Here is a 20,295-nt window from a genome sequence, read left to right on the forward strand (position 1 = left end):
GGTTTTTTGTTACCCACGCCCACATTCCTAATGTGTTCATGCCATATGATATATCGTTTTCTTCAGCTTGAACCAGAGATTCATGTGTCAACAGTGGAGTGCCACTTTAAAGAGCTCACCGCAGTTCAAAATCTACAACTTCTAATTCCAAAATTTTAGATAGATCGAAACCCCTGGGAGGGGTTTAGATTTGTGGCTGATACTATAGATGATTTTTTTTTCCTTTTTTGAGAAAATTCAAGATGGCAGCCTCTTCATCAGGTATAGGCGGGAAAAAAACAGTTGTGGTCGTAGACTTTCTTTTTTACTTTTTCTTACTGTAATGTCATCTTTTTATTTCTTGGAGGGGGGTCATTACAGAGCTCCTAAAGGGAGATCGAAGAAAAAAAATGCAAGCCAGTGTGCACCAGATAGTAACTGGTGTGCACCAGATTGCAACCAGAAAAAAAACAGATGGTAACCAATGCGCACCAGATAATAACTGGTGTGCACCCGATAGTAACCGGTGTGCACCAGATAATAACGGGTGCTGACCAGATAGTAACTGGTGCGCACCAAACAGTAACCGGTTCTCACCAGATAGTAACTGGTGCTCACCAGATAGTAACCGGTGCGCACCAGATAATAACTGGTGCTCACCAGATAGTAACCGGTGCGCACCAGATAATAACTGGTGCTCACCAGATAGTAACCAGTGCGCACCAGATAGTAACCGGTGTGCACCAGATAATAACTGGTGCGCACCAGATAGTAACCGGTGCGCACCAAATAGTAACTGGTTTGCACCAGATTGCAACCAGAAAAAAACAGATAGTAACCAATGCGCACCAGATAATAACTGGTGTGCACCAGATAGTAACCGGTGTGCACCAGATAGTAACCGGTGCGCACCAGATAGTAACCGGTGCGCACCAGATAGTAAGTTGTGCTCACCAGATAGTAACCGGTGCGCACCAAATAGTAACTGGTGTGCACCAAATAGTAACCGGTGTGCACCAGATAGTAACCGGTGTGCACCAAATAGTAACCAGAAAAAAAACAGATGGTAACCAATGCGCACCAGATAATAACTGGTGTGCACCAGATAATAACGGGTGCTGACCAGATAGTAGCTGGTGCGCACCAAATAGTAACCGGTTCTCACCAGATAGTAATTGGTGCTCACCAGATAGTAACCAATGCGCACCAGATAATAACTGGTGCTCACCAGATAGTAACCGGTGCGCACCAAATAGTAACTGGTTTGCACCAGATTGCAACCAGAAAAAAAACAGATAGTAACCAATGCGCACCAGATAATAACTGGTGTGCACCAGATAGTAACCGGTGTGCACCAGATAATAACTGGTGCTCACCAGATAGTAACCGGTGCACATCAGATAGTAACCGGTGTGCACCAGATAGTAACCGGTGTGCACCAGATAGTAAGCAGTGCTCACCAGATAGTAACCGGTGCGCACCAAATAGTAACTGGTGTGCACCAGATAGTAACCGGTGTGCACCAGATAGTAATTGGTGTGCACCAAATAGTAACCGGTGTGCACCAGATAGTAACTGGTGTGCACCAAATAGTAACCAGAAAAAAAATGTTTGAAAAAAACTGTAACTAGTGCTCACCAGATAGTAACCAGAAAAAAACATAAAAAAAAATTCTAAAGTGATTTTTCTTTTACTTTGATTTCCCTTTAGGGCCCTGTTGGTCATTCACCATCTCAAAAATTCTTATCTACCAGGTACTAGGTGCGTGCAAATTTTGATGTTGCAGTAAGACAGAAGACTTGGGAAAACAATATGGTCCTTACAGTCCAGGTCTGCTGTGTGGCATAAATATGTCTATACAGAATCTAAACTTCCTGTTTTTATGTCCCCACAAGACATTTAAACCATAACTTTATGGCAATTTGTGACTATATACTATTAAGTTTAACTAAAAGTTTTGAGACTTGTCTTTATATTAAATGCAAATACTTCAAAGTTGATTTGCAAAGAGGAAAATGTTTCTTATGCTGATGATATGATTCACACCTGCAAGCTGCATGGCTCCACTTTACTGCAGGTCTTTACTTGCATGCATATGTTTCAATCAGCGCTGTGCAGAATCTCTCTAAAGGTGGGGTCCGGTCAGGTGAAGAGCTGCTTTTGTTTGGAAGATTTGAGTATTATCACGGCACTGTTGTTTCCAGAGTGTTCCGGGGATTTGCGGTGGCAGCTGAGAGATTTGTGGTGGAAATACGCCGCTGCGTGAAGTAAGGGTCAACCCCCCGCTCGCTGGATTGAATCAAAACCATAATTACCTCTTCACTAACAAGGTGATTGTTGTGAACCGTAGCCAGGTGTTTGGCAGCAAACACAACGAGACACCTTTTGAGGCTTGGAGTTCACACATCTGGATTTACACAGGTACAACAAAAACAAAACTCGCCCGAGTGGCTTTAAGAAAAACTTTTCAGAGGGCTCCATCAACACATTCATCCATCTTCCTGGTATTACCCTCACGCTGCAGCTGCAGATTTCCCTCCCTAGGGAGCACAGTTTCCTATTTTACCCAGCAAAACATACACATTTAGATCCAGCAGTCTCGTTTTATTCCAAACTGTAAACTTTGTTTCTGATACTGTGAAGTTTGTGATTTTTGTTGTAGTCATTGTTATATTTTGAAAAATACTTGTTAACCCTTTAGCTCAAGCGGTTCTGTTCTCTGACATCTCGTAGCACTTCTATCATCAAGGCGACCAACATAATTCTGAAGTGGATGCCATTTTTCTCCACTTCAGAGTCCACTGGAATCAAGTTGGTTGTGTGTACAATTAAAAACATGTCAAAAAATGTGTTATTTAGACGTCGCCTGTGACATCTCTGGTGTTAAAGGGTTAAGCATTAAACATTTTTTTTACTTTCAGCTCCAATCAAATCAAGTTAATTTAGTTATCATTTTTTTGTGATACACCGTATTGGATGCAGAAATCATTAAGCAGTGATTGATCCGAGTCAATCTGTGTTAACGTTTCTATCAGAACCACTCTCACCAATCAGGAGTGAGCTTGTTGGAAGGCCACGCCGCTACCACTTGAAATCAGGGTCAATCAAACGCCTTAAATTTTCAGCATCAGATCACAATTTTATTGCGGCATCTCATTGGCCAATTTATTGCTTAAATAACTAGCAAGTAAGAAAAAAAATGTTTTAATTAGATTAGCGCAAATATGTTAATTTAATGACTAAGTAATAGCTGCTTATTTCTCAAATGAAGTCCACAGGATGTTGGACTTTGGAACCAGCAGGTACTTCCTGTTTGGAACACAAAGGGGGAGGGGTCAACCAGTTCAATTCTCATATACAACCAATGGTGTTCCATTACCCAAATGCCATAATCAGGTATTCCTTCTCTTTAAAGTATTTCTTAATTCAAATTGCATTGGATCAGAAAACCGGATGCTAGAAAAAGCTCAGACTAATAATGGATTTACTGAAATGGGCGTCCTAGTTCTCTTTTCTCCACTCCAGCTCACTCATCATGTTTAGGTGTGTGAAAAATTATGAGCCTTCAACGCTTGTCCAGTCTGGCCTCTGGTGGAAAACTGTACAACTTGTTATTTTTGCGCCGCTAATACTAGCTTGAGTAAGGATGGCAAGCAAGAAGGGTCAATAATCACCAAGAAAAGTGTGCTTAAAATTGGTGTATTGTCCCAAGACGGGCATAAAAAAACTGTTTTTGATGGCCAATATGCCATTTTTAAGCTGTGCTTTTCTTGGTCATTATTGACTCTTTTTGCTTACCGTACTTGAGGTTTAAACCCTTGTGCTATCCTAAGCATTTTAATGTTGGAAGTGCCGAATACTGGTGCCACCTACCACCAGAGGCAATTTGGGGTTCAGTGTCTTGCCCAAGGATACTCCGAAGGCAAGGCAGAAATTGAACTCACAATCTTCTGATCTACTGCCCTAACGCTGCATGCAACATGGCTGCCCAAGGCTAAGCACAAATTTATTTTGACTAAAACGTTCCATTCATAATTAAAAGATCACTGGGAATGATTTTACAAAAGTCCAAAAATATGGTTGGAGTGGGAATTTAAACCAATACTTGAATGTGCTGCCTTTTCTTCTTAGCCAATCAGGTTCATAACTTCTATGACGTCGATTCATCTTCGGCATCCTCTGCTTTAAAAATATTTCTGATATATTTGGGTGTGTATTACCAGCTAATGCATTGATAATAGAAATACATTTTCAACACTAAAGGTTCTAAAGGTTAAGGTCATTATTGTTCTTTGTTCCGCACTTGTGCTACATTTCCCCACCAATGAGGTCGTCCTTTATTCGCATCTTTCTGTGACTCACACACTAAAATAGGAAACCAGTCCCTAACCCTGACCTTCAGCTTCTTTTGCAGTGGAACTCAAACATTTTACCTTTTTGAATGCAGCATAAACCTCTTGGATCTAGTTAATTCTGCTTAACTAGAGCCCTGTAACTACATACTACATGTGTAAATAGTTAAGAGTTGTTATTTGCATAATTAAGGCTTTCATGAGTGGCTCCTACAGTCAAAGGATTTTTATGTAAAAGGGGATTTAAAATCTTCACACCTCGAAAGATTAGGGTGAACAAAGTACTTTTATGCCTTTATTTTGTAGGAGATTTGTATCAAAATCAACTCTTAAAAAATTCGGACCTTTTATGATGTTGTCATTTTTGAGGGAGAACATTTTTGAACACAAAAGACTCAGGGTCAAAATTCTGACAAAACTCACTGCTGCCCCCCAATGGATACAGAAAGTACTGCAGCTCTTCTTCTTTTTTTTAGCAAACCATCAAATATCCACAAAAACAGTTTTCTTTATTGTTGAATTGACCTCTTTTTTTCTTTCTCTTTTGCAGCCTTGAAACTGTTGAAACAGCGAGGAATGGAGAAGAAGACAGCCTCCCAGAAAAAAGTCGTATGATTATGTTTGTTGATTCAGCGGGGAGTTTTTTCCTCATCCGACTGTCGGAGCAATTTTTTCCCTGATTATTTCTTGGAAAGAAATTTCATTTTGTTTCCTAAAATAACACAAAACAGACATGAATACTTTCAGATGAGAATATAAGACCAAAAATATTAAACAATTCAGATCACACAAATACCCAGGCCTTTCAGGAACTTGTTGACCCTCCGGTGCTCATTTTCACGGATCGAATCGAGATATTCCTGCACTCTCACTTCAAAAAGTCCTGCAGTGCAGACAAAAAAAATGAATCAACTATTTTCCAGCTAAACTTTACCTTCTGGTGGGACCTTTTACCTCTGAGCGCCTGTCTGTGAAGCTCCCTCTCCTGAATGAACCAGCCGAACATCTGAGTCTCCATGAAGACCTCCAGGAATCGCCGTACAGTCTTGGACGGGATGGCCTTCAGGAAGCCCTCTCGTTGAAACGAGCAGGGAGCGGGGGATGAGGAGGAGGAGGAGGAGTAGCCGTCCTCGCGTTCGCCGGTGATGAAGAGCGGATAGTGGCCAACTAATTCCACGAAGAAGCGCACAAAAGTCTCCGATACGACCGTGCTGAGGTGTTCAGAGTCTATGAAGATGAGGTTGTTTTAGTAATCTGAGATTATAATCCCAAAAGGATGCCACTTTGATCAACTCTAACTAATCAACAATCAATATTAGCAACTTTCTGTCGTTCTGTTACTCTAAAGTCAAAATGTTTAGTCTCACCGCCGCTTATATTGCCTCCTCGCTCATTAGCAAGTTCTCTTCTCCTCTCCAGAATATTTTCCAGGGCGGATTGGAGTTTGGCAGGAAGGATTGAGTCCTCATCGTCCAACTAATAGAATAAAAACAGCATTAAAAGAAAAATAAATGTCTTAAAAAGCTTTAAAATCAAACAAACCTGTCTGAGAAACCGACTGTTTCCAAGATCCACGACGAGCACCTGCAGACATGAAAACCAGAAGTGAACAATCTGCTTTGAAGCACCATGGGGACTTCCCTTCTCGCCCTCCTGACCTCCTCCAGGGGCAGCTCGGTGAGATGGGGCAGCGAGCTGGACAGCAGGCCCACGATGAAGGGAGTCGGCGTGCAGACGATGTCCAGCATCGCCGAGGGCAGCACGGGGATGTAGGTGTGCTGCCACACGAAGGGATACAGCAAGGCCACGACCGCATGGCAGCACTGGGACAGCGTACTGCAGAAGGGAGTCAAAGAGAACGATGTGAGTCTTATTTTGTGCTTAACGCAATAAAGACCCACTCCGATACTGAGATATTTGTGATGATAGAGGACATATATAAAGAAAATAGAACTCAAAATTGCATTTCTGAGTATTTCGTTATTCAAATCGAGTTCAATGGCCTTATGGTAGAGTGTCCGCCCTGAGACTTGAAGGTTGTGAGTTCAAATCCATGCAGAAAAATGGGATCTAGTGCCTCCCTGCTTCACATTCAGCAGTAAAGGGTTGGATGGGGTAGTTAAACCACCAAATGGTTCACGAGTGCAGCTGTGTCTGCAGCTCACCGCTCCCCAGGGGATGGGTCAAATGTGGAAAACAAATTTCACACACCTAGCTTAAAACTACTTTGAATTTAGCTTTAAATTATTGTGAATCAGGAGCAGATTATATTTGTGACACAGGCCTCATTTTGATGCATTCACTGGCAGATAAATAAATCCATGTATGTCTTTGTTTTCCTCGTCCAAGCTGACTCAAAGCTGTACGACTGGAAAGCCCCAATATCGCTCGCCATTTTTGTTGCACTGCTAATGTTAATTTGGGGCTGTGAGGGGCTGTAAGCTAGCACAAGAGCATATAAACAGAGAAGTGGGGGCGGGCTTACAACAGGCCTGGCCAAAAACGATCTCCTAGAAAACCACGCAATTGATTTTTGCCTAAAAACAGCATAATCATAATAAAAGACCACTGAGAATGCTTTGACATTTATAGCTCATTGAGGGACAAGTAACCAGTATGTCAATGAATTGTTTCCTAAGTCGCTAATCAGAGGCACCAAAATCGATTGAATGGGTATAGAAAATAGATTTGATGATATCCAGGAGTGTAACGATTCAATTCAGATCATAATTCGTGGTTGATAATACAATTCACGATTAAAATCAGTCAGTGAAAACAGTCGGATTCTCTTCGTCCGCACCAGTTCTAAGTTAGCTAGCTGAGGGAGCCCGCCAGGGGGTGACCCCCGCCGAGATGGGGGACTCCCAGCAGGAGCCACAGCTGGGGAGATTGGCGAGAAAGGCCAGAGTCGCATCCGCGCCCACCGTAATTGGTCCCCGCCTGCGAGAGACCCATAAGGGGGAGCGGGAGACCCCCCCACGGGCAGCCTGGCTATGCTAGCATAGCAAAAAAACCCAAAAAACTTGAATTTATAAAAAAGGAAAGTTGTTGTGCTTGGAGGAGGTGGTTTTAGGGGACATAATTCACAAAACTACAATGGAAACACAAATTAAATGCACTTCTTGGTAGTAGAACTGGCTGCACAAGAGGTCCCACCGCTCATAAAAAGCAGTTGACGATATGATTCATAGTCAGTGTCGGTTCATCTTGAAAGATCCGATTCACTGTCCATCTTTAGTCAAAAGTTCTTCCTGATTGGCTCTTTTTTTTGCATGTTTTTGTAGATTTTCCACTCACTCAAAACAAAAAACCCCACATGTGTGATGGGTTAAGTAGAGATTCTAAAATGTCTTTAGTAATCGGGAGCATGTGTGGCTTCATGCCTGCGACAGAGCGGTGTCTACGGTGTACTTGGCTAGCAGACAGCTGGAACAGAGTCCATCATGCCTCCGGATAGGAAAAGTCTATTATAGGAAATGGACGGATGGTCCTTAGTGAAAAAAGTTGGACACTCCTGCCCTAAAGTAACATTTCCCAGAGAGAAAAGCTGGCCTGCATACTTCTTCTAGTGACATCACTGGACTCTGCATTCCTCTGTCTTCCTCCCATTGGATTTCCTCAGCAGAACAAACAAACCGGCCCCAACAACCTCACAGTCTGTCCTTAGCGTATCCCTCAGGCACGAAGCCTCCATCTGTGGGACGTCTAAAGTCCGGGCCACACACATTTCTTCCCTTTTAAGAAAACATCATTCATGCTTTTATTTTGAAAAAAATATATTTAGAAGTAGGAGGTGAAAGACTGGATCACCCGCGGCGAGAACTGACCTTAGATTGTCTGCGGTGAAGATGATGCGGCGTTCTAGCAGGAGAGAGCCGAAGACCCTCAGGAGGAGACGCAGGCTCAAGCAGGAGAACAGACATTCGAAATCCACGTGCTCCAGACGGGAGTCTGAGGGCCGGCAGAGCTCCATCACCTGCAGACAGATGCTGTTTTAGCCCAACTTTTATTGTAGGGAGGAGTTTTTACACACAGTGTTACAATCTAGAGCAGGAGTCTGCAAAAGTGTTTATCTTTACAATCACCTCAGTCCCTGAACCAGGAAGGAACGTTTTGATGCTGATGGTTCTGCCGGGAGCTGGAAACTGGGCCTCCATGATGGCTCTCATCAGCGGCTGCACCAGCGCGGGAGACAGAGCCCTCCTCCTCTCCACCTCATCCAGCACCTGCAGAGTGCACGAGGACACACTCAGGTCGACGTGGTCAGACGGAAACAGTGAAGCGGGGAGGACCTACCTTGGAGAACAGGTTGAAGCAGCCGAGGTGGCTCACAATGCAGTAGACTTCAGGCAGGCGTTTGCCCCTCCCACTGGGCTGGAATGGAGAAAACTCACATTTAGAGACATCAAAAAATATGAAATATTGATAATTAAGTTGTAATTTTTGTCAGAAATATGACTAACTCTGATTATCTTTTGTGTTATTTTTGAAGCGTTCCAACTGGTTTTTAACCAAAAATTTAAGTTGTGGGTGGCATTGATGGTGCAGAGCAACCCCACCTCCCCTTCCCATCACCCATAACTAAGAGATCTCCGAAGTCGTACACGGATCAAATGACATTTTGGGCTTAAAATTCTTCACATCTGTCCTCCACCATGAGAAAAATATCACAATAACATGCTAATAACGCAGTTTTTATTGGAGTGGGTCTTCAAGACCCACTTCAGAATGATCCCCCCCCAAAAAATGTACGATCATCAGCATTCCAAAAGCAAAACTTTCAGAACATAAACAGAAAGTTATGCACATCCTGACATACAGAGGTCAGTTCCCAGTCTCCACCCCCCCTTCCCCTCCAGAACTTCTGGGATGGACTGCGTTCCCACAGGCACTTAGACTATTCTGGCATGCTTATTTACTCAGCAGCCATGGCGGTATTCAGCTGCTTCCTGTTCAGCAACACCACACTTATTTATTTCTGCTCACTTCCATTTACCAGTAATCGCCGGCAGTATCCAAACTTCCGGCTCCCGTCCTCTCCAGTCAAAACAAAGGAAAACATCTCACTGTGGAAGAGGAGCCCAAAAAAAGGAGCATCTTTTTAATATACAAATGCAAAGTAGGCAGCAGATGGAGCCAAATGAGAATCAAAAGGTTTTTATAAGGAAACTTAAAAAAAAAATAAGGCTTAGAGCTGAAAATTTAGTTTAAATTATTAAAAATAAATCAAACTTATTTATTTGAGTAGTAATAAAATAAATACTTCAGATTGTTTTCTATATGTTTTTCATAATTCAGATTTTATTTTTCTCTTTAAGACTCAGCTCTTATTTTCTTCAAACAGTATTTAAAAAACTTTTCAAATTTTAAACATTTTTTTAACCATTTTGGGTCAGAATTGGCTATAAAAAAGTTTTTTAGACTTAATTGATTTATAGCAGCACGCAAACCAATTTAAATGGAATAAAACTTTATTTATAAAAAACTTTTTATATCCTAATTAACAAAAAGTGAAAAAAAATTAAAACTTAAAGCATATAAAACAAAGCAGTTCCCCTTTAAAATATTACATTAATATTTCTTTATGCGGTCTAAAAACTTTTATTTTTTTTATTCTTATTTCAAATTTTACTCAGCACTAAAACCTGAATTTGCAGTTTCTCATATTAATTTTATTCAAATAAACAAACGTTTTTGGCCACAACTGAGTTAAAACAAACATACAGAATTAAATTATTGTAAAATACACATTTTGGCTGTAAAGAGTTGGATTTTTACTTATTCCACATATTTTTTTAATCTCTGATGTTTAGGCCTGAGTTGGCCATAAAAATACTTTTTTCCGACTTATGATTTGTAGTAGCACACAAAAACAAAAATAAATTGAAAAAAATATATATTTATAAAGGACTTTTTCACCTCAGGTTAAACGAAGTGTTTCAACATAAAAATATTTCATATTTAAAAACGCAAATGCAAATCTTAGACTCTCCCTTTAAAAACAACATCTAATTACATAATTACCTTGAATTTTTTGTGTAATATTTGATTTTTGTCTAATTTTAGTGTTATTTACCATGTAAGCCTACATTTGCAGTTATAAGTTTTCGTTTTTCTCAAAAAAAGCCAAACTTTTGGCCACAATTTAGCTCAAACAAACAAAACATGTAAAGATTTCTTTTTAAGATTTCATTCATTCCCACCTTTGATATGTTTCCACTGATTCCCAGTCTTTCGCATCAGGGAAACAGAACTGAGGAATAATCTTCAGCTGATCTTCTGTTTCTCTCAGAAACTTGAAGCTTCGCTCCAACTGAAACACGAGAAAACAACATTTTAATGTTTCAAATTTATAATATGCTTGAGGATGGTGCATTCAAGTGATTAAACACCTTTTTACAAAAGTTTGAATTGGTGCAATTAGCAAAAACAACTGAATTTAATAGCAAATTCAAAGTGTTATGGCGACTGATTATTCATTTATCCATTCTTTTAGTGTGAAAATGGGCATTTCTGAGGCACTAGTGTGCAAAAAAAATAAATAAAAAATGTGTAAATATGATAGAATTTCCTGATTGTTGCAGTTTGAATTGAAAAAAAGGCATCATAGTTAGTGATAGAATAAAAAAAAGACAATTAATTATCTAAAATTATCAAACTCAAAAGCACAGCCCTATAGATTGACAGCTGAAGTGCTGATTCACCACCTTCCTGACCTTTGGAGGAAACTGCTGAGTGACCTCTGGCAGATATTGATCCTTTGATTTCTGCAGTGACACGACCAGGAAGTATTCAAACAGCCTGCGCTGGTGCAGCTCGTGATGCAGAGGACTCTTCCTGATGTGGGAACCGTTGTAGTGGAGCGGTGCCGACCTGGACTGGCTCAGAATGGACTGGACCGACACCAGGCGCTGGCGGTGAGCTAATGGGAGCACGTAAGAGACAGATTCAGTGCATATACTGCAGAAATATAATCATATAGACATTTAAATAAAAAATGTGATGTTTTTATTTTGTATTTTATAATGCTTTTTCATAATAATTGTGCAGGAGTGAACAAAAATACAAAAGAAGAGAAAGAGGACAGGAAAGGGAATAGAAAATCCACATTAACATTCATTCTAAAATGTTTGTTTTTTAAAATGTTTCAAAATGGATGTTAAATCTTAGTTACATACTTATTTATTAGTACAATCCTTTTTTTAAATGGCATTTTTTATCTGCTTCTGTTTCACATCAATTTGAATGAAGAAATACTCAGAAATTAAATTTTAAGCTTAATTTCCTTTATAAATAAGTTCCATCATCTGAAAAATACCACAAAAACCTTTTTAAAAACACATTTTCATCAGAGTGGGTCTTTAGAAGTGCAAGTTTTTATTTTCTAATTTGAAATCCCTTTTTTTTTTGCTAACATCTGTTTTTTAATCTGCTTTGTAGGCGTGCTTCCATTGATCTAAGACACCTTTCCAGCTTTTTAAAGTGAAGTTGTGAACAAATTTGAATTTAAAAAAATGATTTTTATGTTCTGAAATAGGTTTGTTGCAAATCTGAACGATTCAATTTTCTTAAGATGCCCAAAACAAAGTTGTCTTTTGTCAAATTTTTCTTTTTTTAATTAATTTTTACTATTTGAGATAGTTAAAAATCACTTTTCTAGCTTGAAAAATGCAAATTGTGTCCTTAAAATGGCTTCTTCACCTTATATAATCACTTGTGTCATATTTGATACACACATTTCTGACACCCCTATCTCATTAGCAGGATCCAAACTTTCCTCAAAACACATTGATAACTTTATCCATGTTTTCTTCCCTGTAGTTCATCATCATTCCACTAGGGGCTGTAGAAGGCCTTTTCCTGCTCACTTCAAAATGGCTGCCTCCATGACACTTATGGCGGGAAAAAGTTTAGGTAATATTTTAAACTTCATGGTGAGAAAAACTCATGAATTTTTATTCACTTTTGTAAATGACTACGTGCTGTATTAAAATAATGTACAATTTGTCGATAATTATTTCTTTATAATACAGTTACATCATGATAAAAATGTATGGATCAAATTTAGGGCAGTGGGTAAATAAGGTACTTTTTTCCACTCATGTTAATATTTCTGTATCTTAAACTAACTAAATCCAAAGTATTTTTGTGGATTTGTCCAAAGGGTTTAAAAAACACCTTAAATTTAAAAAAAAGAATCTTCTGTAAACTCTTTAATGTAGTTGGCTTTACAGGGTACAAATCTAAATGTAAAATCTACCTTTAGATCTCTCTTCAAACTCGCTTTCAGAGTCGCTGTTTTCATCAGTTGCTGTGAATAAAAGCAAATACACATTGAAATATGTACATCTGTGTGTGAAATTGAACTGGGAAATGTGGGCGTGGCTTCATCACCTCGCCCTGAACTCGTCTCAGAATAATGATAGATCCTTCTCAGGTGTTTTTTCCGGCTTCGAGCCTCAAATATGCCGTTTATCCTCAACACAACCTGCGGAGAAATTCAGAACGTGTTGATTTTTAGTCTCCAGACTGAATGATGAGTAAGACTTATGTTTTGGCAGATGTACTGAGGCCACATTGGGTTAAAAACTATATATTATGTATCAAAAAAAACGATTAAAGCAAGAATGCGTGCTTCAGAAACCTCAATAAAACATGATTCTCAGCAAACATCTTAACCGACCGTCGGTATCCTGCGGCAAGAGCGGCTGTAAGGATCCCCCGCCAGCCACAGACCCTGATCTGATCCGGTGGGGGTGGATGGAGGACTGAGGTGAAGCGGAGATGCAACCCCCCCACTGTTGGCTCTCTGGACCTGCTGGTGAGCTTTCTTCAAATCTAGAAGCTTGAAGCTCCTGCCGGAGTTCTGCCTGAAGAAAGCAGGTCTGGAGGCCTGGAGACAGAAACGATGGTTTGAATATTTGATGGCAGCCTGCTTGTTTTAATAAAGATGTTCAGGAACCTTGCTGATGTCTGCACCCGGAGAGGAGGGCACCGACTGCTGAGAGCACTGACTCTCCAGCTCTATGTCTTCATATACGTTCTCTTTGGACAAATCTGCACAGACAGAAGCACGTTTCTTTTTTATTAAACTTTTCTCTGCATCATTTGCTTCAATCTTTAACAAAAACTGCTTTTAAGTTTAAAAATTTGGGTCATGGAAATATTTGAGACCACTTTATGCTAAACACTAATAAAAAATGAGTTGTTAAAATTTACCTCAATGTGAATCAATGCAGTTTTGCAACAAATTAAACAAAATGTATGATTAAATATTATGATTTTTTTATAAACAAAATAGTCATCACTTTCTATTAAAATTGTTCTACGAAAGAATCTATCAACAATGGCCTCCTGGGTGGTGAGACTGTTGGTATCAAATGTGTCAAGTGTGATTGTAAATTATGACAGTCATAGTTGATTAGAATCAAAAGCTCCTTGGCCTAACCCTTGAGATTCCATAGGAAATGCTTGGGGTCATTTTTGACCCCACTTGATGCAAAAGCTGCAATTTCTTATATTTTTTTTTAATGCAGTGTAACAAACATGTTTTATGATTTTTATCTGGAATTTGACATTTTAAAAGCTTTTCTTTTTCAGATTTTAAAGAAAAACAACCCACCGGGTCCCTTTTGACCCCACTTATCTAACCAAGGGTGAGGTGAACACGTTCTTGTAGCATTTTTCTAAATGATATATAAATCATGTATAACGAAGATTAAGATGAGCGAACTAAGAAAATGGTGTTTAAAAGTGCTTGTAGTTCTGATGTAGAAAATACACTGGGCGGGGCCGTGGGCTCCCAGCTCCGCCCCATTCAACTTGTTGACAACTAGATCTGTGTACATCTTTGTCGTCCAAGCTGGTCTCTGACTCAAAACTGTACGGCTGATAGCTCCATTATTGCTCACTTTTTTTGTTAGATTGGGGTCGTGAGGGGGCTGTAAACTAGAGGGAAAGTTTTTAGATTTTGGCTAAAATCGACGTAATCATAATTTAGGCTTTTACGATAGATCATAAGATGGTATATGGGGGGCTAAAAAAATGGAACATAAGACATCTACAGCACTGATAGAGATTAAAGAAGGTGTCTGACCCAGGATGTCTTCGTAGTGATGCTCCTGAGAAAGAGAGCGGCGGAACAGAGGACTGTTTGTCCCCAGAAGGTCCTCCAGTTCCATTGATCTCCTGTAAGATAAAAGACAAGCTGACTCCTCCTTATTACCTTTACTTTGATTTCTGTATCCTTCAAACCTGTTGATGTTGTCTCGGACAGTTCTGGGTCTCCCGTAGAACCCCGATGGAGGTTTTGAGGAGGTTTTCAAGGAGAGCGATGGCAGCGGGGGCAGGTTCCTCTGCCCTCTGCCGTCTGCCTGGTTCTTTCCCACCGGAGCTGCCGCCGGGTGCTGGAAGGTACGTCTGGGTTTGGGTATGGGGTTGATGGGAGGTGCTCCAGGTTCTGCGTACACATTGTCCTGATGCTCTATCTCCTCTTCCTTCCCGGAATTCTCATTTTCTTTTGGCCTACCCTCCACCTTTATGTCCTTTCCTGGTGGACTGAAGTAGTTTCCAAGCTCCGGAGGCATTTTCCGGTGGTTGTCCCCCATCGCCTCCAGCTTTTTAAAAAGAGTGAACACATCTCGCTTCTCTTGGTTTGCTTGTTGAGTTGTCCTCCTGTCGCCTCCCTTTCTGAGACTCCCAACTTGCTCAGTCCCTGAGGAACTAGGCCTCAAAGCCCTGGGATGCTCCACGTTTTCCTTCTCATGGTCATGCTTTTCTTTGGGAACTCTTCTACAATCGTCCCTCGTTTGGTTGTCAACCGTCCCACCATGTTTGAGCACTTCATCAGGTGAGCAGGGCCTCAGATCTGGGTATCCTTTCCCAGAATCTTCCCTTTCTTTGATCACCACTCCCTGCTTTTCTGGGGCTTGATGTGTTTTTGGGAGGGAGTCTGTCCGTTTCACTGGGACACCTTTTCCTAGAGTGCCCAAATGAGTCAACTCCTTGCCTTCCCACAAAGATATCTTGTCCTTGATGTTGTTGGATCTGGACGACTTGGAACCTAAAGTGAGAGTAGTGTCACCGCTATAAGGGTCTAAAGCGGGCCCTCTCTGAGCCATCTTCAATGGTTCCACCCGCTGGTTGTTCAGGTTCTCTAACGGGGTGAAGGGTAGTTTTAGGGTCACCTCGCGTCTTCTCCCAAACTCTCGGTTTTCCTCTGAGGAATTTCTGTCCAAACAGCTTAGCTTCAGTCTAAACAGGCAAAGGAATGAGAAAGAAAAATATGAAACTGTGAGTCTGACTATATAGGACTAAAATAGACTCAGAAAAGTATGGTGGCCCTGAAGCTCCAGTCACACCAACAAATCACTTGAGGCAATAACATATTAAAAATCATAATTAAAAAAGTAAAAATCAAGCAAACTAAATATGAAACGTTTCAGAAAACAAAACTTATTTCCAAAAATCATAATATAACAAGATATGAAACTGGAAAAGGTAGGTACCATGTGACATGGTTGATTGGATGACAATGACTGATTTTTGACCTATGTTTTTGCTGTTTTACTTTTTATTCATCCATTTTATAAACCTGTTTTGTACCTACTTTTTACTTTATCTCATTGTGTTTCACTTTTAACATTTTATTTCCAAAACGTTAGATTTTTTTTGTGAATTTTGTTTAGATTTCTAAAATGCAATGTTTTTTTATTTTTATTTTTTTTTTTTAGTTTTTGCATCGAGTGATCTGTTGGTGTGATTTGAACTTCAGGGCCACCGTACAAAAGATGACTAAAACGCCACACCACTAGAACTTCCTGCGCTTTTACTGTCATTTGGAATAGACTGCGTCTTTTTCTTGGGACAGTGGGAAAACTCAGCCTGGGAGTAAATGCCAGAGGACAGGCTTACGGCCGAGCATCTTCTCATCGGTTTTGCTAAATAAACACACATTTGGACTGGGGCCCATTTCATCAGGCTGTTAACTTTTAATAAATAAACAAGAGGAAATGGGTAGCCCCAAGTTGAAAGACCTTCATGGATGTGATGAATAAAGGCCAGCTGAGCGCTGCCTCTTATTTCTCAGCATTGGGAGTTCTTTGGTTCCCATTCATGAACAAACACAGACAACCCAAAGAAAAATTGAACGTAGAATTATTTTCAGCTTGTGTTTTCGCCATAAAGATAATTCTTTATCTCAGTTCACGCCATCCAAATATCCTTTTTTGGACATTTTTGCGATCCTCAGGTTTAAGACTGGTTTCAGAAAATTTAAAAAAACATAAATTCAAGCTTCTTTAAGTATTAATAATGGCACTTAACCCCAAAGAACTGCTGTTTTAAAGTCAATAACAATATAAAAAGCTTTAATATATGTACTTTCAATCCTCTTATTTGTAATGTCAGTCCATTCTGCTGTTCTCATTTGCGACAACCTTCCAAAGTCTTCTACCCCCATCAGATACTATGGATTCACCCTTCAAAAAAAACCTTATATTAAGTCCTGATGTAAATTTAGGATTTTACTTTTTTTTGTTTGATTGGTGGAGCGGTTAGCACACCAAGAAGCTCCTGGTTCAAATCCTGACTGGTTTCTGTGTGTGGGTTTTTTCCACTTTCCTCCTACAGTCCACAAACAAGCTTCATAAGTGAATTAGTGACTCTAAAATTGTACCTATGTTTGATCGTGAATGTGCTTTTTGGGTCCTAAAACACACTGATGATCTGTTCAGGATTTATTCTTCCTTCGCCCAGCAGTAGCTGGGATAGGCTCCAGCAACCATAGGACCCTGAAAAGGGATTCAGCAAGTTCTGAAGATGTCTGTATCGCCTGATTTTTTTATTTTTATTTTTTGTCCTTGAATTACCCGCACTCCTCACTTGCAGAAAGCCAACCTACAACCCTGAGCCGGATTTAATCTGGTCTAGAACGTGAACTTCAAAAACAGAAATCAATTTAAGGGTAGATGACTACAGGTTAGTTCAATAGGTGGATCAAAAACCTTCAAAATTAACATTAATTTGAAATAATCAGAGTTCAACACACAGAAAAATCCATCCATCCACCTTCCAAACCCATTTCAGGGTCATGAGGTTGCTGGAGCCTATTCTAGATAGTGTTGGGCGAAGGAAAGCAGCACCCTGGACAGGTCATCAGTCAACCCCACATTTAAACCAGTTAACCTATGAAGAATATTTTTGGACTGTGGGAGAAAAACAGAGAGAACCCTACACATGTTTGAGGAGATGATGAAAGAACCCAGCTGGGAATCAAACCAGGATATGTCACTGTGCGGTAAAAGGGCGAACCACTACACCACCATGCAACCAAACATGAGGACAAAATTTGTTAGGAAATGTTACAAATGTTAATTTGTTTTAAGGAAAATGTATTAAAAAATAAATATTTCTCATGAGTCTTTTTTAATTTGTGTGCTTTGCATGATTCATAAAATACATGAGCACTTCTTTTTTCAAGTTTTCTTTTCAGCTGTTTTAAATATTTAGCTTTATTCTTTTCTTGCTCACTGCTTTTGGCATCTCCGGGCTTCCGTACAAACCTGTTAACAGTGGAGTAGATGGGGTCTCTCTGGGCTGTCATTCTCTCACCGGCCTCCATGATCGCTGGACACCTGTGAGACGCAGACGGAGCTGCAGTTATCCTTCATTCCTCACAGCCGTGACCATGAAAACAACTTAAAGACTGGACACATCTGCGCCGGAGAAGCTCTGACGGGGGACAGCTGGGTGGCGTGATTCCCCGAAACTGCTAAACATTTAAGTCAGCATGGTCATTGACCCTCTCCTTGACCTTCTCTTTCCTTTCCTGCTCCGTTTTAGTCGCTTCAACACAAAAACTTGTAGAAGGCTACACATATTTTCAAAGCTTTTGAGAGTTTCACAAGTTCACTGTCCTTGGAGATAGTGCTCTGTACTTTCCAAGCTGCTGTCATCAATTGTTTAGCTGATAGGAACAAAATGAATGTGGACAAAATCACAGGAACTTGATGCTGACGGTGCAGGACTGAAAAAACCCCACTTTGTATCTTTTTTAAAAATGTATATTAAAAATAAACATTTACAAGCAGATTGTATCGTTGTATTTGAAAAATGTAATTAGTTTGAATATAAAATGAAAAATAATAATAACTCACCTCCATCCATTGTACAGGTTCCATGAGCATTTTAGTGAATCTGGGGTATACTTTAGCTATAAAATATCGATTCATTGACGTTCAAGCGAATATAAAATCAGATTGCAGAAAAAAAAACAAGCAATTTTGAGTTTTCTGCGGATGTTTTATGTGACAGCCACAGTTAGGTCCCAAACTAGCAAAGTGAGTTTCCCTGCCTCTTTTCTCCAATCCTAAAAATTTCATTCACCCCTCTCTGTCCCTCCTTCCCTCCAGCAACAACTTCCTCCCTCCCTCGCCGTCTGAAACTGACCTCCCTTCTTTACAGCTGACTATAAACCCGAATCTGCCATAATGCCACATATTTAGTCTTAAAGTTGCATGGAAAATTGGGAACAGATAGAAAATACATAATTTCATTAAATCAGTCCTGTTAATCATATGTGTAATGAAAACTTACCTAAATATTTGGGGCTCTTGCTGCAACGTGGAGCGTTCTAATGCGGCACTTTTGGCGGTGCGGCTTTTAAATGTGCGGGAAATGTTACCACGCTGACCAATAGTCATTGAGCAACTGAACACTCAAGAGGAACAGGTGATGAAACCTCAACAGCTGTCTCCATGTGTTGCTTTGGTTTAAAATAAAAAAGGGATGTAATTCCACTCCTATCCTGAAGGTGGCAGCAGTGCGCCACCGTTCAGCGGTGGCGTCCCCTTTGCCACTAAAATCGACAGTAAACAAAAACCTTCAGTACTCCGAGAAGACACCACTAGTTCGCCACATAAACCCTCGATTTAAGGTACGAAAATGCTTCTACCTATTTATATCCGTCACTTAAGCCTTTATTACGTTCTTTATTCATATTTATAGACGTCTAATTTCACATGCTTGTTCCGGAAAGTGTTAAAGCGAACTGCTTTGTCATAGAAAATTGTAACAAAGTGTTAATTGTTAGCTTAAATTAGCTAAGAAAACTGAACATAATAGTGATATTAGTCGGTAATAAATGTTTTGTTCGTGTTGTAATAAGCTATTTATTGAGTAAGTTAAATATATATGTAAGAAGAATCACATTATAAGTGAATATTCAGCCGCTGAGCTAATTGGTTTGCTAACATTTCTGTTTTGGCTAAATGGCGAGAATTTATTTACGTTTAAAGACATCATGAATGTTGTGGTTTACTTGTGATGAAATGTCCGCCTTGTATTTAGTAGATTTAGTTGTTTATCTAGTTGATTTTGTGGCTGTTTGATTGACACTGGCTTACTTAAATATAGAAGAATCATCCTTGTTCACATTAGAAACAGATAGTCTGCTGCTTGCTGTAATTTTGAGGTGCTAATAGAAATACTGTCATATGTAGCTACACAGTGGTTGTATTTAAACTGGTGGTGTTGCAGAATACCACATAAATGTTCCTTATGTTTCCTATGTCAACAAAGGACCAGTGTTGCCAGATAAAGTAACAGGTTCCCAGACTAAAGGTCACTTAAAAACTACCAGCCCGTATAAAAAATTCGCTCAAAAAGTTAATCTGTCATTAGGAGGCAGTAATTATATATTAATTATGTATTACTTCAAGTTTTGATTGAAAGTCCAACTTGAAGACATTTATTTCTGACATTATAACTGCCATGTTTGCAGTCAGTCAGAAAAAAAACTTAAAATTGAACTTTATTAACTACAGATGAACAAACAAGAACTAAATTATTCCCAATTTTTTCCCCTCAAACATCAAGAACGATCAAAAATAAAAAGAAAAGGTAAAAAATAACACAAATAATCAAACACCAGGTATTATTTTTGCACAAAAGTAGAAATTGTTTG

The 20,295-nt window shown here is 39.7% G+C and overlaps 2 protein-coding genes across 5 annotated transcripts in view; one reads left to right on the forward strand and one right to left on the reverse strand.

The window, feature by feature from the left end:
- Positions 1-4,598: 4,598 nt before the first annotated feature.
- LOC112152721 (DENN domain-containing protein 2A) lies at positions 4,599-19,142 on the reverse strand. Of its 4 annotated transcripts, none has more exons than XM_036210256.1 (20): positions 18,927-19,142; positions 17,894-17,965; positions 14,586-15,560; positions 14,428-14,519; positions 13,294-13,388; positions 13,015-13,224; positions 12,726-12,819; positions 12,592-12,642; positions 11,048-11,253; positions 10,535-10,644; positions 9,328-9,397; positions 8,628-8,705; positions 8,417-8,557; positions 8,159-8,307; positions 5,990-6,167; positions 5,874-5,915; positions 5,699-5,807; positions 5,286-5,558; positions 5,128-5,214; positions 4,599-5,043 (listed from the first exon to the last, which is right to left on the reverse strand). In XM_036210256.1, the coding sequence occupies exons 1-20, from the start codon at positions 19,031-19,033 to the stop codon at positions 5,012-5,014; spliced, it is 3,171 nt and encodes a 1,056-aa protein (XP_036066149.1). In that variant the 5' UTR covers positions 19,034-19,142; the 3' UTR covers positions 4,599-5,011. The 4 variants fall into 4 exon arrangements, with proteins under 4 accessions (XP_036066149.1, XP_024138249.2, XP_036066151.1 ...); XM_024282481.2 differs by having other exon boundaries at positions 14,586-15,584; XM_036210258.1 differs by lacking the exon at positions 18,927-19,142 and adding an exon at positions 18,488-18,776.
- The window catches only part of slc37a3 (solute carrier family 37 member 3), a gene marked incomplete in the record, with an annotated part of 13,430 nt that continues 12,260 nt past the window's right edge, over positions 19,126-20,295 (forward strand). Inside the window, 1 exon segment of the mRNA XM_024292165.2 lies at positions 19,126-19,266.

This window comes from Oryzias melastigma, linkage group LG23, assembly GCF_002922805.2.
Source record: "Oryzias melastigma strain HK-1 linkage group LG23, ASM292280v2, whole genome shotgun sequence".
NCBI classification, from domain to species: Eukaryota; Metazoa; Chordata; class Actinopteri; order Beloniformes; family Adrianichthyidae; genus Oryzias; species Oryzias melastigma.